The sequence below is a fragment of the Moschus berezovskii genome, chromosome 16, assembly GCF_049115385.1.
Source record: "Moschus berezovskii isolate FMDL1 chromosome 16, NW_MosBer_1.0, whole genome shotgun sequence".
Lineage (NCBI taxonomy): Eukaryota > Metazoa > Chordata > Mammalia > Artiodactyla > Moschidae > Moschus > Moschus berezovskii.
In genome coordinates, this window is record NC_142475.1 from 5,757,002 (window position 1) to 5,773,849 (window position 16,848).

The following is a 16,848-nucleotide window of genomic DNA, read 5'->3' on the forward strand; positions in this document are numbered from 1 at the left end:
AGAGATGATTTTAAATTATATGGGAAGATGCCCATAAGTTGAGCACCCCCATATTTTGGTATCTGTGGAGCTGTCCTAGAACCAACACACCTTGGATACTGAGGGAAATCATACAACTTGAGCCGTTGTATTTGTTATATCTAAAGGGAGTTAAGGTTTAGAAATTTTCAGCCATTTAGAACGCAGCTGTGACAGTGACTGCCAGTTACTGAGCGTCCCTTATAATCATAAAATCCGTCATGTATCGAGTGGTTGTCATATGCTTAGCACTGGCACCTTCCGTTTATCATTTCATTAATTCATCACAAAATCCCTTTGAGGTAGCTCCTGTCATTATCGCCCATTTTACAGGCACAGGTACCTAGGCTGAGAAACAAAACCATTCTACCATAAATTAGATTACTAAAGTAAAGCGTAACGAGCTCTGGAACAAGTTGACATATTTTGACACCTATTTACTTTTTTACTCAGACTTCATTAACTCAGAACAGTTGTGATGTGAGACTAAATTAAAATTAGGTTGGTATAGGCGCTGTGTCCCACTTAGATATCTCTCTCACACCCTCATGTTAGCTCTCACGCCCTCCTGGTGTGTGTTCGGCGTCATGACCTCAGGCCTTGTCCAAGCACTCACTTCAGATGGCAGTTCTCTGCTCACCTCCCTCACGGTCCCAGGTAGCCAGCATGGCACTTGATGCTCGTTTGCAACACTTCTCACTGCCTGCGGAGAAGGCACTGGCAGCCCGCTCCAGTAGTCTCGCCTGGAGAACCCCGTGGAGCCTGGCGGGCTGCAGTCCACAGAGTCACAGAGTTGGACACAGCTGAGCACCTGAAGCACCGCCACCCCAGCTGGCACAGTGTATCTCCCTTACCAGGGTGACGCCCCGAGAACACAGCTCTTGTGATCACTGCGCTTTGCACAGTGCCTGGAAGCAGCGCTTTGCACATGGCAGGCATTAATAAACATCTGGTGGCAGGAACAAATGAGTGTAATACCTTTGCTGGATTATCTGTAGAATAAAGATGAAAAACCAAAATATTGTCAGTTCTTTTTTTCTGACGAGGTTGAGAATTTTTCTTCTCAGTCTTCTCCCGAAGTATTACAGTAAAAAATTAAAATTCTCTGTGTGTTCACGTACACAGGGACTTTTATGTATAGAAGCCAAAATGGAATAACAGTTCTTAACTCAGTGATGTTCAAATCCTAGCTTCAGTTTAGTCACTTGTTGCAGTTTGGACAAGTTACGTAATATAGCTAGTATCAGCAAAACTTTCTGTTTGATTTAATAAATTCTTACCTTGTTCCCAGCTCTGTGTAAACTTTGTTTTAATACATACACGTCTGAATTCATGGTAGATTTTACTTGGCTTTGTCTTCTGGCTTGGGGAGAGTCGTGCTGTGTGAGCCCGTGACTTGCTGTAAAGTGGAGGCCAGCTAGGGAGCTGTCGCCTCACCCAGGCCAGTCTTGGCTTTGGGAAGTAATTCCCTTTCATCTGGAAGTAAAGCTTATTTACTAGTAACCTTAGTGTGAGCCCTTAAGGCTTATAAAAAATCTAGTATAGATATAGTTTTAAGATAAACCTTTTTATGCTAAAATTCATCTTATAAATAATTCTTCACAATAGCTGAGTTCCTTTCCTACTGAGAAATGGAATATGTGGTGTAAGCAATAAATTCTACTTTGCATTAAGTGTTGCTCGTCAAAACAATTTGCAAGTCATCTTTTATAAGATTTCGGTAAAATTTGGAGAGTGACAGAGAAGGGAATATTTTCTAACCTGAAAAACATTCTGTTTCAAGCTGTTCCTCTCTTGAAACTAACCCAAAGTAGAACTACCATTTAATACCAGAAGAGGGGAAAGAGATTTATGAAAGTTAATCAGAGAAAGCTTAGTAGAGTAAGATGCATCTTTGCTAGTTTGTGTAGTAAACCAGTTGATCTCTTTGAATTAAAAGCATTGTTGTATAAGATAACGAAATGTGTAATTTTGAAAACACATGAAATTTAAATAAAACTGTTTTAGAGGAAACTTGTGTTACATATGAATGTTTAAGCATCCATGTTTTTGTTTTTAATTAGATTATGGCATTAAAACCTTATGACTTGAGGAGGCGATTATATGTAATATTTAGAGGAGAAGAAGGACTTGATTATGGTGGCCTGGCAAGGTAAAATAAAAGACATATCTGCTTTGAAATAAGTGTATCTCCACTGTAGGTATATTCTTGAAAAGATACATTTTTTCAATAGCAATCTAGAATTATTTTTAAAAACAAAAATTGAAATATTCACATAAATCTAGCAGTAACCATTATTATTATATTTTGCTTATCCTGTACATTTTCTCTGCATATTCAGTTGACCCTTGAAAACATGGGGGTTACCGGTGCTGATCTCTGTGTTGTCAAAAATCTGCATATTGCTACTTCTGTTTCAAAAACAAAAGAGTATGGGATTAATCAATACAAGCTACTATATGTAAAATAGATAAGCTACAAGGATTTACTGTATAGCATGGAATTATATTTAATGTCATGTACAAACCAGTAATGGAATATAATCTGAAAAAATGTAACTGAAACACTTTACTATATACCTTAAAACTAACACAATATTGCAAATCAACATTCCTTCCATTAAAAACAACACAAAACAAAGGAATTGGTAAATGACTTACCAAAGGACAGGAAGCTAAAGCAGTTTGGATAAAATCTGGATTCAAATCCCTAGTTCTTTCAGCTCCACACACTGTGATCTCTAATTGACTTTTGCTGCACTTAAATGATTTTAAGATATTTGTAAAATGAAAATACAGGTGCTATATTTATTGAAAAAAAATCCACATATAAGGGGACTTGCAGAGTTCAGAAGCATGTTGTTCAGGGGTCAACTGTATATAAATTTGAATATATGTGTGATATCATACATATTTGCTGATTTTTTTAAAACAGAATTGATCATACAATTTGCAAACTATAGCAGCTTGATTTTGTTATTTTGTATATCTTGGATATCTCTCCATATCAGATATAGACCTTATACTCATGGTTGCATAATCTTCCACTGTTTGGACATAGTATATAGTTGATGAATCAGCATGAATAAGGTTGTTTATTATTTTTTGCTGTTATAACAGTTTGTGTTGGTTTGATGTTTGTGTTTTTAATCCAGCCTGATTCCTTTTGACTAAATAGTTTTCCACATTTACTAAATATTTTTTTAACAGACACTTATGAAGCAGTAAGAACGGGAGATTGTTTTTATTCAATTTTTTTTCCCTCAGTTGCTTTGCTCAGACCTAATTTGACAGCAGTTTATTTTTTTAGTCAAAGCATTTTCATTAAATATTTACAAAGAATTAAATTTGCTTTTCTTAGAAACAACTCTATTTTTGAACTCATACTTCATCGGTGTTCAGAATTACATAATCACAATTTTAGTACAGCTGACTTAAAAAGAGGTAGAAAACTAGAACTGGCGGAATTATCAGAGCTGGTTTTGTTATTGTATTTTCTTATCTAAAACATTTAAGTTTTTTCAGAAGAGAAAACTGCCTGTCACCGTGGACATTCATATCACATCTATTGTGATTTCTCTCAATTTCAAAAATGTTCAGACATTAAAAAGGCACATCTTAGAAATGAAATATGGTATTATTTTTACAGTGTCTGACTTTATAATAGTCACATTCTTAACCATTTTTTACCTTAATTGTTTGGGTTTTGTTTTATATTTTGATGGTTTTAATGCATATAATGTACATAATTAGTTACTGCACACCATGTTTATCTTATTCCCAAATTCTTTATTTTGGTTCATGTATTGGTTTTGGTTTAATCAGTTCACAAGGGTGATAGATCCCTCTAGTTTTACATGTTTGAGAACATGTTTTCTGCTGCTTTTGTACTTAAACAGGAACTTCATTAGGTATAAATTTCTCACACAACACTTGTTTCTCCAGTACTCAGCAGACACTGCTTCACTGTCTTCTCATTGAATGTGAGCACTGTCAAGTAGGAGCCAGCCCCTTGTAGGAAGCTTTTTTCCTCTGGGCACCCACGCAGGTCTTTTCTTTGAAGTTCATTAATTTCATCGTTGATTGTTTTGTATCTTTTGGAGCTTATTAAGACCTTGCTTAACCCGAGGGGACTTTTCTTCTATTAGGTCTTTGACTGTTTTTCCTGTCGCATCTGCTCGGTTTTCCTCCGGAACAGCAGTCCGGGGCGCGTGGGCTCTGCTCCCTCGGTCTGCGCGCCGCCGTCTCTTCTCCGGTCGCTCTCACCTTTGTGCTTGTTCATCCCGTTCTGACTTTTCTCAGACTGTCTCCCGTCTCTGTTGGCAGTACCGCCCCGTGTTTTGCTGCTTCTAATGTGACTTTTCATTGTTGGTGGTTTTGCTGTTTTCCTCTCTAGGCTCTGCTAACTCATTCGTTGTCTATTAATTTTTTTCAACCTCTTGTAACTAATTTATTTGAGAGTATATGGAAGAATATGTTAACAGGAACTCTTCTTCCTCTTGTTGCTTAGAATTTTTCCTTCTTTTTTCTTACTATTAGAATATAGGTTACATGCCACGTTGTAGTCATTCTTTTTTTCAATGTACCAGTTTTTTCTGGGCTGTTTGCTGAAAGTCATCTGCAACATCCGGGAGTTTTATTTCTAGTTTTTGTGTCGAAACACATTCTCACTGCTGCTGCTGCTAAGTCACTTCAGTCGTGTCCGACTCTGTGTGACCCCATAGACGGCAGCCCCTTAGATATGTTCAGTTCTCTTCCTGGGACATGTGTTACTTCAGCCTCATCATAGTGGGAAGTCAGCTTGGTTCAGCTACTATTTTGGGACTGAATTTCATTTTATAAATTGGTTTTGACATTTCTCAGTTGATTTAGACTCCCTTCTCTACCCTTCATTAAGTTTCCAAGATTGTATTTTTAAAGTTTCAGAAAAGCATTTCTGAACAGGCTGCCAGGCCAGACCTAGCTTGCATAGTGATGGCCCCTATTGTGATTTTAAAATTTTTTATATTATTTGACAACATTAAAGAAATCACTAGATTACTCTTATGAATCAAGATTTCTGGCCTCTCTTTAAAAACAATTGCCATACCTTCTCACATGGCATCAGCTGACTGAATCAGAGTAGCTGCTTTCCCTGTCGGGTACCATGCATTCTCTTTCACTTCCCGCCCACCATAGTCAAGTTGTCTAAGGACTATGATTACATGCCTAGAAGTAATTCTTCCTAGACCAGTGGTAACTTTTATCCGGGATGCAGTGAGGAATGGGGGTTTGTGACCGAGTAGAAGACCATGAGTCCACGCAGAGAAGGAAGCCCCTTGTACTCACTCACTAATACCTGTAGGTATTTGAGTTTGGAACCCTGTATTAGAAGAAATTGCTCTGGAAGACAGTCTGTGCACATTGAGTTTATTTTGTAATATAAATTATTAATCTTTTACCTAGTCAGATTTTCTGTATTGGACTTTTTAAAATGAGACAAATTACGTGGTAATAAGTTAGATGATGCCTATCCCATTTAAAGATTCCACCTTTTAAAATTTTAGTTCCATTTTTAATCCATCGCCTAAAAAAAACAGTTAAAACTGTTCCGTAGCAGCAGTGCTGTGTTATCTCAGTATCACCAGCAGATACTCACTAAAGCCTATTCAGGGCATCCCTGGTGGCTCGGTGGTAAAGAATCCACCTGCCAGTGCAGGGAACAGGGTTTCGATCCCTGGTCTGGGAAGATCCCGCGTGCTGCAAGACAGCTAGCCCGTGTGCCACAGCTATCGAGGCTGTGCCCCAGAGCCCAGAGCACAGCTCCTGACGCCCGCGTGCCCTGGAACCCTGCTCTGCAATAAGAGAAGCCCCTCCAGTGAGAAGTCCAAGTACCACAGTCAAGAGTAGCCCAGTCACCACAGCAGGGAAGGCCTGCACGTAGCAGCAAAGACCTAGCACAGCCGTAAATAAATAGAATAGATCTTCCTTATGAATCGAGTGTGTATAGGTTGTCGAGTGCCTGTAAGAGTTAAAGGTACAAAAAATAGACATGGCTTTTGTTTCTGAGTTGCTTACAGTCTGGTGGGTATAGTGGTTATATGGGCCAGTCAAGTGCAGAAAAATGAATAATATTGTTGGATTATTACCACAGAGTATTTAGTGACTGAGACATTGAAATACACTGAAAAATGCTTCCAGAAATTGCTGAAGCAGATATCAGCTGAACTTGGAAGTGGGATCCCCATAGGCTGAGTTGAAGTTCAGGATTCATACACAAAAATATGGCATAGGAAGAAGCACACAATATGTGAGAAACACCTAGTTTATCGTTTGGCAGTGCGGGAACTGGCAGGTAATTTAGAATGGACGGCTTAGGAATTGGACAGGAGAGTTGTTAAAGGCTGCTGAGTAGAGGTGTGATGTTATGTATGAATTTATTTAAGGTCTGTTTTTAAATTTATATATGGTTGCTAAAAATAATATTGACTTATCTTCTTTTAGAGAATGGTTTTTCTTGCTTTCACATGAAGTTTTGAACCCCATGTATTGCTTATTTGAGTATGCTGGCAAGAACAACTACTGTCTACAGATAAATCCAGCATCAACTATTAATCCAGACCATCTTTCATACTTTTGTTTCATTGGTCGCTTTATTGCTATGGTGAGTCTTGACTTTCCATTACCTATTTATTTATTTGAATTTTGCTTATTCCAAAAGTATTTTAGAGAGGATTTTTTTTAAAAAGTGATACATATCATCCTTGGTTATATGTATTCACAAATTTGGTTACCAAGGAAGTTGCCTAGAGAATATCAAAATAAGTTCCTGTGTGAAATCAAGATTGTGAATATAAGGATTATTGATACAGCCAGTTGATCTTTAGAAGTCCTTTCATTTAAGCCTAATTGTAGTATGACCACTTTTCAATAAGAGGAAAATCTGAGTTGTATAATCATTGAACTTGATTGATATTTTTGGAATTTTCGTAGCTTTGTAGGTCTTGTGGGACTATAAACTTCTTGAGAAGCGTTTGTGTTTATGTATTTATTTGCACTTTATTATCTGTCCATTCATTCAGCAAATATTCATTGCCTGCTATGGCATCTTAGTATGAACAGGATGAAACCATGATAAGACACAGTCCTTGTTCTAAGGGATATAAATATTGTTAGAGGGAGATGGATAATAACTGTATACTGAGGGAAAGGAAGTGTTGCTCTGTTATTAAATATGAGTAGAGGAGGCCTCTCTGACGGGTAACACTTGAACAGAAATAAGAAAGCAAGGGATTGAATCATGCAAATATTTTGAAGAACATCATTCGAGGCACAGGGAGCAACCTGAAAAAAGATCTTGGGTGGAAGTAGGTTTGAATGAAAATGGCATAGCTGGCTCGTAGAGGGAACGTGGTAGGAGATGAGACATAGGCAGTTTGTGGGATCATTGAGAAATTCAGCTAAGGGTTTTGAGCCGGGAGTGGTGTGATCTAAGGAATATAATATGACCATGGATTTGATTAAGCTCAGTTTGCTGCCTTGTAGAAAGAGACTGTAATTAGGGGCAAAGAAGAGCAAGAGGAAAAGCAGGAAGGCCACTCGCAACAGCTCAGCTGAGAGATGGTACTTGAGTCCTCAAGCTTGGACTCGAGAGCTGTAGCCGTGGAGGTCGTGAGGTGTGCTGTGGGTTCCGGATGTATCTGTCCGTAGAGGCAATCAGGTCTTCTGTCCATTTAGATGCAAGATGTGCGAGTCAGGTGTTGCATCAAGCTGTAAGGTCTGTGTATCTGGTTGCAGCTGCCATTTCCCAGGATGGCAGGGTTGTGACAAAGAGGAAATTTGGTGGGGAGGGACTCCAGAATTGGGATTTGGTTTAAGATTCCTGCCGACTTTCAAGTGGAGATGTAGAATAGATAGTTGGATACACAAGTCTGGCAATGAGGGGATATCTCGGTAAGACGATGTAACCGTTTAAAGAATCAGTGTGGACAGAGAAGTTGTTTAAGGATGCTTTTAAGTTGGGGAGATAAGAAGGAACTGTCAAAAGAGCCTAGGCAGAGGAGGAGGTAGGAGAATCAAATACAAATGGTTTCCAGAAGACCAAGGAAGAAGGAAGTGTGTTTCAAGAAATAAGAGGTGATCAGCTGAGTCGAATGCTGCTTGCTGATCAGGGTGAGTTCCAAGAAGTAACTGTTTGACTTGGCAAGTGAGTGATCTTCATGTGCAGTGGAGAGGAAAGGTGGATGGGAGGGGCCTCAGGAGAGACTGGAGGGAGAGATGGGGACGATAAACGCAAGCTGGTCTCTTACATCAGAAAAGGAGGGCGTCAAGGCTGTGTATTGTCACCTGCTTATGTAACTTATATGCAGAGTACGTCATGAGAAACGCTGGGCTGGAAGAAGCACAAGCTGGAATCAAGATTGCCGGGAGAAATATCAATAACCTCAGATATGCAGATGACACCACCCTTATGGCAGAAAGTGAAGAGGAGCTAAAGAGCCTCTTGATGAAAGTGAAAGAGGAGAGTGAAAAAGTTGGCTTAAAGCTCAACATTCAGAAAACTAAGATCATGGCATCCCGTCCCATCACTTACTGGCAAATAGATGGGGAAACAGTGGAAACAGTGTCAGACTTTATTTTTCTGGGTTCCAAAATCACTGCAGATGGTGACTGCAGCCATGAAATTAAAAGATGCTTGCTCCTTGGAAGGAAAGTTATGACCAACCTAGACAGCATATTAAAAAGCAGAGACATTACTTTGCCAACAAAAGTCCGTCTAGTCAAGGCTATGGTTTTTCCAGTGGTCTTATATGGATGTGAGAGTTGGACTATAAAGAAAGCTGAGTGCCGAAGAATTGATGCTTTTGAACTGTGGTGTTGGAGAATTCTCTTGCGAGTCCCTTGGACTGGAAGATCCAACCAGTCCATTCTAAAGGAGATCAGTCCTGGGTGTTCATTGGAAGGACTGGTGTTGAAGCTGAAACTCCCAATACCTTGGCCACCTGATGTGAAGAGCTGACTCATTTGAAAAGACCCTGATGCTGGGAAAGATTGAGGGCAGGAAGAAAAGGGGATGACAGAGGATAAGATGGCTGGATGGCATCACTGACTCGATGGACATGGGTTTGGGTAGACTCTGGGAGTTGGTGATGGACAGGGAAGCCTGGCGTGCTGTGAAAAAGTCAGACACAACTGAGCAACTGAACTGATGAATCTCTTAAACGGGCCTCCCTGGTGGCTTAACTGGTAACCAAGCCGCCTGCAAGGTGGGAGACCTGGGTTCGATCCCTGGGTTGGGAAGATCCCCTGGAGGAGGGCATGGTAACCCACTCCAGTATTCCTGCCTGGAGAATCCTATGGACAGAGGAGCCGGGAGGGCTACAGTCCATGGGGTTACAAAGAGTCAGACACGACTGAGCAATTAAGCACACACACACAAAATCTCTTAAAGAAACTTGCTATAAAGGATTAAAAAGAAATTGGGCAGTACCATGAAGTATGTGTGGAACCAAGAATGGGAGGAGAATAAAACATTTATATGCTACCGATGATCAGTAAGAGAAGGAATTTGATGAGGTCAGAGAGGGGATATGGGAGCAGTGACCTTGAATAGGAGAGCAAGGGGGAGATGTGTCCAGTGCACAGAGAAGTCATAGCTTCTCCACAGTAGGAATACATAGATTCAGATGCTGTTAGCTTTGTGCAAATGTAATTATGGTTTCAGACAGTAAATTTTAATTCATTATAACTAGACTTAAACACATCTTTATTAATCAGAATAGAAACCATTACAATCAACATATTTTTGCCAATGAGAAATAAGTTTGCTTATTCCTGTAGCATAAAAATCTGTGCTTCAGAATTCCATGAATTCTTTGAAAGCATCTTCTGCCTCCTGCTGGTCGTGGAAGTGTTCTCCCTGCAAAAAGCTGTCAAGATGCTTGAAGAAATGGTGGTCGGTTGGTGAGAGGTCAGGTGAATATGGTGGATGAGGCAAAACTCCGTGGCCCAATCTGTTCAACTTTTGAAGCACTGGTTGTGCGACGTGCAGTCAGATGTCATCAGACGTTGTCGTGGAGAAGAATTGGGCCCTTTTCTGTTGACCAGTGTTGGCTGCAGGCATTGCAGTTTTCAGTGCATTTCATCGATTCGTTGAGCAAACATCTCAGCTGTAATGGTTTTGCAGGGATTCGGAAAGCCGTAGTACATCCGACTGGCTGCAGACCACCAAACTGACCAGTACTTCTTTTTGGTGCAAGTTTGGCTGTGGGAAGTGCTTTGGAGCTTCTTCTGCGTCCAACCACCAAGCTGGTCGTCACCAGTTGTCATATAAAATCCACTTTTCTTCACACATCACCATCTGGCTGAGAAATGGTTTACTGTTGTTGCACAGAATAAGGGAAGGAGACACTTCAAATGGAAGATTTTTTAAATTTTCGGTCAGCTTCTGAGACACCCACTTATCGAGCTTTTTCACCTTTCTCATTTGCTTCAAATGCTAAACGACTATAGAATGATGAGCTTTGAGTTCTTTGGCAGCTTCTCGTGTAGTAAGAGGATTGTCTTTGATGATCTTCTCAGCTGGTCATTGTCAACTTCTGATGGCCAGCCACTGCGTTTCTCAACTTCAAGGCTGTCGTCTCCTTTGTAAAACTTCTTGAACAACCACTGCGCTGTGCATTTGTTAGCAGTTCCTGGGCAAAATGCATTGTTGTTGTGAGTTGTCTGCTCTGCTTTACAACCCATTTTGAACTCGAATTAAAAAAAAAAAATCACTCAATTTGCTTTTCGTCTAGCATCATTTCTGTAGTCTAAACAGCAAGTAATAGTCATTAGCAAAAAAGAAAACTATAACGTAAGAACTGTGCATTAAAAGGGTGTATAATACAGCTACATTTATTTAGAATGTTTTCCAACATCAAATGGCAAATTTCAACAATGCAAAAACCGCAGTTCATTTTGCACCAGCCTAATACTAGTGAGCAGGTGTGGGGGGAGCACAGAAGTTCTCTGTGGTGGCTCTGTTTCCTCGGTGAGATGGAGAGCACGCTCGTTAGCACGGAGTGAGGAGACGGGGTTTGAAGGTACACGGGAGAAGTGGCCGGGGGTTGAGGTGATTGTGCTCTGAGGGCCCAGGGAGTGGCTTTAGTGACCGACGACGGAGTTGCAGCTGAGCATGGGGAGCCTTCCCTGGGGCCGAGGAGCCAAGTCTCTGCGGAGGGCGTGGGCGCCGTCCCTAGTTGGGGGAGCGGAGATCCCACATGCCGTGTGGTGTGGCCAGAATGTTCACGAAAAACTGAGTGAGGGGAGAAATAACTTCGTAAGGGGGCTGAGCGACAGTGACACGCTAACAAGTTCCCTGGATTTTGTTAGATCCCAGTGGGGTCAAAACTCGCTGGTGTTCACTGCTGAAGGCGGTGAGCTGCCTGGATTTTGTTAGATCCCAGTGGGGTCAAAACTCGCTGGTGTTCACGGCTGAAGGTGGTGAGCTGCCTGGATTTTCTTAGATCCCAGTGGGGTCAAAACTCGCTGGTGTTCACTGCTGAAGGCGGTGAGCTGGAATGTCCGGAGCCCTTTGGAATTCAGTTTAGGAAGGAATTGCAGTCAGTGCTAATAACATGTCGAGGGTTTGGTGTTGAGAACATTTAACTAAGTTAAAGACTAAGATCATGGGAAGGATTAAAACGTGCCAGGCTAGGAAAAGAATCATGAGTGCAGACCGTGAAATCTTAGACGTGATGACGGCCGTGCTGAAACAGCGTGGGGTTGAGAGAGTAAAGGAGGGAAACCGGAAGGCCTGAGGATGACTGCAGTGAGGAAGCAGGCGTGGCGAGCCGAGAGCGCAGAGGGCTGGCGTGCTCCCGCACGCTGGGGCAGGTGAGGGGGTGAAGTTAGCGAGCAGGAGCGACGCGCAGCCACGCCCAGACTCGGTGACACGGGGATAGGAGAGAGCCGGCGCCCTGAGAGCATTTGAGAGGAAACGGTCCTCAGAAAGATGCCAGATTTTTGTCAGAACAAGATGCGAAAGGATCTCCGAAGGGTGAATGGAGAACGTGGGGGATTTTGCTAATGCTGGACCATGAGCTTGAAGAGGACGAAACATAGCAGGATGGTTTTGAAAGTTGGGTGAGATGTGAGACGCGGAGTCAGATTTCAGAGCAGACAGGCGGACGGTGGTGGGTCGCGGTCCTGCAGGCCCGGGGCTCTGCGCTGGCTATTGTGAAGGCGAGACAGGGTTAGTCCTGAAGCTCTCTCAGGCAGCTGTGGGGTAAGAAAGGAGTTGGGGGGGTCTTCCCAGCTGCACAGGGACCCCCACATGCCTTCTTTCCTGTGTCCAGTGGGGTTACTGTAATCCACGAAGCATATTTAAATGGGAGTCTGATAAAGCTCCATTATCACCCTCTTTGAAAGTTATTGACAGGACATCATACAGCTAAGTGTTTGACCTCAGTTAAAGAGATCCTGTTTTCACTCTAAATTTGTTTTTCATACTTAGCATCTTATAGAATATTTTATTTTTTCGTTTTCATGATTTCAGTCTTTTAGTTTTCATGATTTATGCCGATTAATTATTAAGTACTTTTTTGCCTGTAAAGCCTTATGATACCTCTGTTATCATTGTGCCCTGAATAGGAAAATTGCTACTTTGTAAATTTTTTTAATTTTTTGTTTTTCTTGGCAGGCACTTTTTCATGGGAAGTTTATTGATACTGGTTTCTCGTTACCCTTCTACAAGCGTATGCTAAGTAAAAAACTGACTATTAAGGATTTGGAATCGATCGATACTGAATTTTATAATTCCCTTATCTGGATAAGGTTTGAAGATTTATCTTTCAATAAGGTATTTTCTTAAAACCAGTTTTACATAATATTTTGTTAATTAGTGGTTGTATCTCTCTATCACCCAGAGACAACAACATTGAAGAATGTGGCTTAGAAATGTACTTTTCTGTTGACATGGAGATTTTGGGGAAGGTTACGTCACATGACCTGAAGTTGGGAGGTTCCAATATCCTAGTGACAGAGGAGAACAAAGATGAATATATTGGGTAAGGTGCTAGTCCCTACTTCCTCCAGCTGCCAGAGCATCTTAGAACTGCCTCTCTGTACCCTTGTCTGTATGCCTTGTTTGCTCCTCTGGGGACATGTTCCACATCCGTTCCCTCTTTCAGTGATCCTTTTTAACTATTGTTTCTCTACGCAATACTCCTCTATTTATAAACATGTTGCAAAAACACTCAAAACTTCAAATATAACTAAAAAAACCCCACTTCCCTTGCCTCTGACATACATTTAAGTTCTTCCCAACAGCACCAACATTCTTGAAAAGCGTATATGATGACCCCCACTTTCCCACTGCCACTTGCTGTATTGCATCCTGCCTTGTCTGGGTCAAAAGTCAGGGAACATTGGTGCTGAAGAAGGGCTTTCCAAAGCCCATGCACTTCTGCATTTCTGGATGCGGAGATGGGGGCCCTCTGTAGATAGTAGCAAAACCAAGTCTGGAGCCGCGCCTGACTAGCACTGTAATACTCATTCCTATTCCATTTCCCTTTCCCTTTTTAACTTACTCTTTTAATAGTGCTCACCACAACTTCCGATTTGAAACTGTGCTCACTTGAATTCTACAATCCATACAGCTTACTGATTTTCTTCACTTTCTCTTTTAATGATGGTTAAGAAGTACTCTGTGTTTTAAAGCCTTTTACCTTACATAGAAAGTACCATCTTTTTAAATACCATCTTTATTTTCAGTTTAATGACTGAGTGGCGTTTTTCTCGAGGAGTACAAGAACAGACCAAAGCTTTCCTTGATGGCTTTAATGAGGTTGTTCCCCTTCAGTGGCTGCAGTACTTTGATGAAAAAGAATTGGAGGTTAGGATCTTTTATTATGCTATTATAGGGAAAGTTAATGGGAGGAGGGTCTGTTGCTATGCTTCTATAATAGAATGTCCATAAGCTTTAAAAACATATTGGCACCATCTTCAATCCGCTCTAATTCATCAAAATGTTTAGGGGGTATAAAATTCCAGCACTGAGTGAGGGTCTTCAGTTCTCCCAAATGTGATGCTGTCGTAGCGCAGTCATCAATCAGTGCCAACTCCTAGGGCTCCTGAAGAGTGCAAACTTATTGATAATTGGGGGAGCTCAAGTAGGGGGTCATGCAATATTTGTCCTATTGTGACTCCCTTACTCCAGTTTCCATCGTGTCTTCATGGTTCCTCCATATTGTAGCATGTGTAAAATTGTTTTCTTTTTAATACTTAATATATGCAGTATACAGGTATCCATAGACAACATGTATGTATATACTTTCAGTATTTACTCTATATATGTAAGTAACATATATCCTGGAGGAGGAAATGGCAACCCACTGCAGTATACTTGCCTGGAGAATCCTGTGGACAGAGGAGCCTGATGGGCTGCAGACCATGGGATTGCAGAGTCAGACACGACTGAGCGACTCAACAGCAGCAACATATACATAGTAAACAGTAAGAAAAGGCAGCGACGTGGGACACTGAAAACTGAACTCCCCAGGCCAGCGGGTGCCCAGTGTACCAATGGAGAAGAGAGGAGAAATAGTTCCAGAAGGAGTGAAGCGGCTGAGCCACAGCAGAAGCAGTGTCCAGTTGTGGATGTGTCTGGGGTGAAAGTAAAGTTCCATGCTGTAAAGAGCACCAGTGCGTAGGAACCTGGAGTGCTAGGTCCATGAGTCAGGGGAGATCGGAAGTGGTCAGACAGGAGATGGCAAGAGTGAACATCGACATTTTAGGAATCAGTGAACTAAAATGGACCAGGTTGGGCAAATTTAATTCAGATGACCATTATATCTACTACTGTGGGCAGGAATCCCTTAGAAGAAATGGAGTAGCCCTCATAGTCAACAAAAGAGTCCAAAATGCAGTACTTGGGTGCAATCTCAAAAATGACAGACTGGTCCCTCTTCGTTTCCAAGCAAACGATTCAGTATCACAGTAATTCAAGTCTATGCTCCAACAACTAATGCCAAAGAAGCTGAAGTTGACAGGTTCTGTGAAGACCTACAAGACCTTCTAGGACTAACATGGAAAAAAGATGTTCTTTTCATCATAGGGGACTGGAATGCAAAAGTAGAAAGTCAAGAGATACCTGGAATAAGAGACAAGTTTGACTTCAGAGTACAGAATGAAGCAGGGCAAAGGCTAATAGAGTTCTGCCAAGAGAACGCACTGGTCATAGCAAACACCCTCTTCCAACAACACGAGATGACTCTACACATGGACATCACCAGATGGACCATACTGAAATCCGATTGATTATATTTTTTGCAGCTGAAGATGGAGAAGCGCTATACAGTCAGCAAAAACAAGACCAGGAGCTGACTGTGGCTCTTAGATCATAAACTTCTTATTGCAAAATTCAGACTTAAATTGAAGAAAGTAGGGAAAACCACTAGACCATTCAGGTATAACCTAAGTCAAATCCCTTACAATTATACAGTGGAAGTGAGAATAGATTCAAGGGATTAGATCTGATAGGCAGAGTGCCTGATGAACTAGGGGCAGAAGTTCATAACATTGTACAGGAGGCGGTGATCAAAACCATCCCCAAGAAGAAGAAATGCAAAAAGGCAAAATGGTTGTCTCAAGAGGCCTTACAAATAGCTGAGAAAAGAAGAGAAGTGAAAGGCAAAGGAGAAAAGGAAAGATAGACCCATCTGAATGCAGACTTAGAATAGCAAGGAGAGATAAGAAAGCCTTCCTAAGTGAACAATGCAAAGAAACAGGAAAGCAATAGAATGGGAAAGACTAGAGATCTCTTCAAAAAAATTAGAGATACCAAGAGAACATTTTATGCAAGGTTGGGCACGATTAAGGACAGAAACTGTATGGACCTCACAGAAGCAGAGATTATTAAGAAGAGGTGACAAGAATACACAGAAGAACAATACAAAAAAGATTTTAATGACCCAGATAACCACAATGGTGTGATCACTCACATAGAGCAAAACATCAAGGAGTGCGAAGTCAAGTGGGCTTTAGGAAGCATCACCACCAACAAAACTAGTGGAGGTGATGGAATTCCAGCCGAGCTATTTCAAATCTTAGAAGAGGATGCTGTGAAAGTGCTGCACTCAGCTTGCCAACAAATTTGGAAAACTGTGGCCGCTGGACTGGAAAACAGATTGAGTTTTCATTCCAATCTCAAAGAAGGTCAATGCCAAAGAATGTTCAAACTACTGCACACTCATCTCACATGCTAGCAAAGTAATGCTCAAAATTCTCCAAGCTAGGCTTCAACAGTACATGAACCGTGAGCTTCCAGATGTTCAAGCTGGATTTAGAAAAGGCAGAGGAACCAGAGATCAAATTGCCAACACCCATTTGATCATTGAAAAATCAAGAGAGTTTCAGAAAAGCATCTGCTTCCCTGACTAGGGTAAAGACTTGGACTGTGTAGACCACAGCTGTGGAAAGCTGTTCAAGAGACGGGAATACCAGACCACCTGACCACCTCCTGAGAAGCTACTGCTTCTATGCAGATCAAGAAGCAACATTAGAACCAGACATGGAACGATAGACTGGTTGCAGATTGGGAAAGGAGTACATCAAGGCTGTATATTGTCACCGTGTTTATTTAATTTTTATGCAGAGTACATCATTGAAGTGCCAGACCGGATGAAGCGCAAGCTGGGATCAACATTGCTGGGAGAACTATCAATAACCTCAGATATGCAGATGACACCACCCTTAGGGTAGAAAGCAGAAAGGAACTAAAGATCCTCTTGATGAAACTGAAAGAGGAGAGTGAAAAAGGTAGCTTAAAACTCAGCACTCAGAAAACGAAGATCCTGGCATCCACTCCCA

At 41.4% G+C, this 16,848-nt stretch overlaps 1 protein-coding gene across 5 annotated transcripts in view; it reads left to right on the forward strand.

Annotated features, from left to right (window-relative positions):
- WWP1 (WW domain containing E3 ubiquitin protein ligase 1) overlaps window positions 1–16,848 on the forward strand; it is a 137,684-nt gene that overhangs the window by 98,513 nt on the left and 22,323 nt on the right. For 4 of the 5 annotated variants that reach the window (XM_055431915.2, XM_055431917.2, XM_055431916.2 and 1 more), the window contains 5 exons: window positions 2,082–2,170; window positions 6,502–6,661; window positions 12,680–12,813; window positions 12,906–13,046; window positions 13,753–13,873. In XM_055431915.2, coding sequence (XP_055287890.2) covers window positions 2,082–2,170; window positions 6,502–6,661; window positions 12,680–12,813; window positions 12,906–13,046; window positions 13,753–13,873 — 645 coding nt within the window. The remainder of the gene's footprint in view (window positions 1–2,081; window positions 2,171–6,501; window positions 6,662–12,679; window positions 12,814–12,905; window positions 13,047–13,752; window positions 13,874–16,848) is intronic. The other variant, XR_008686688.2, reaches the window with a different exon arrangement.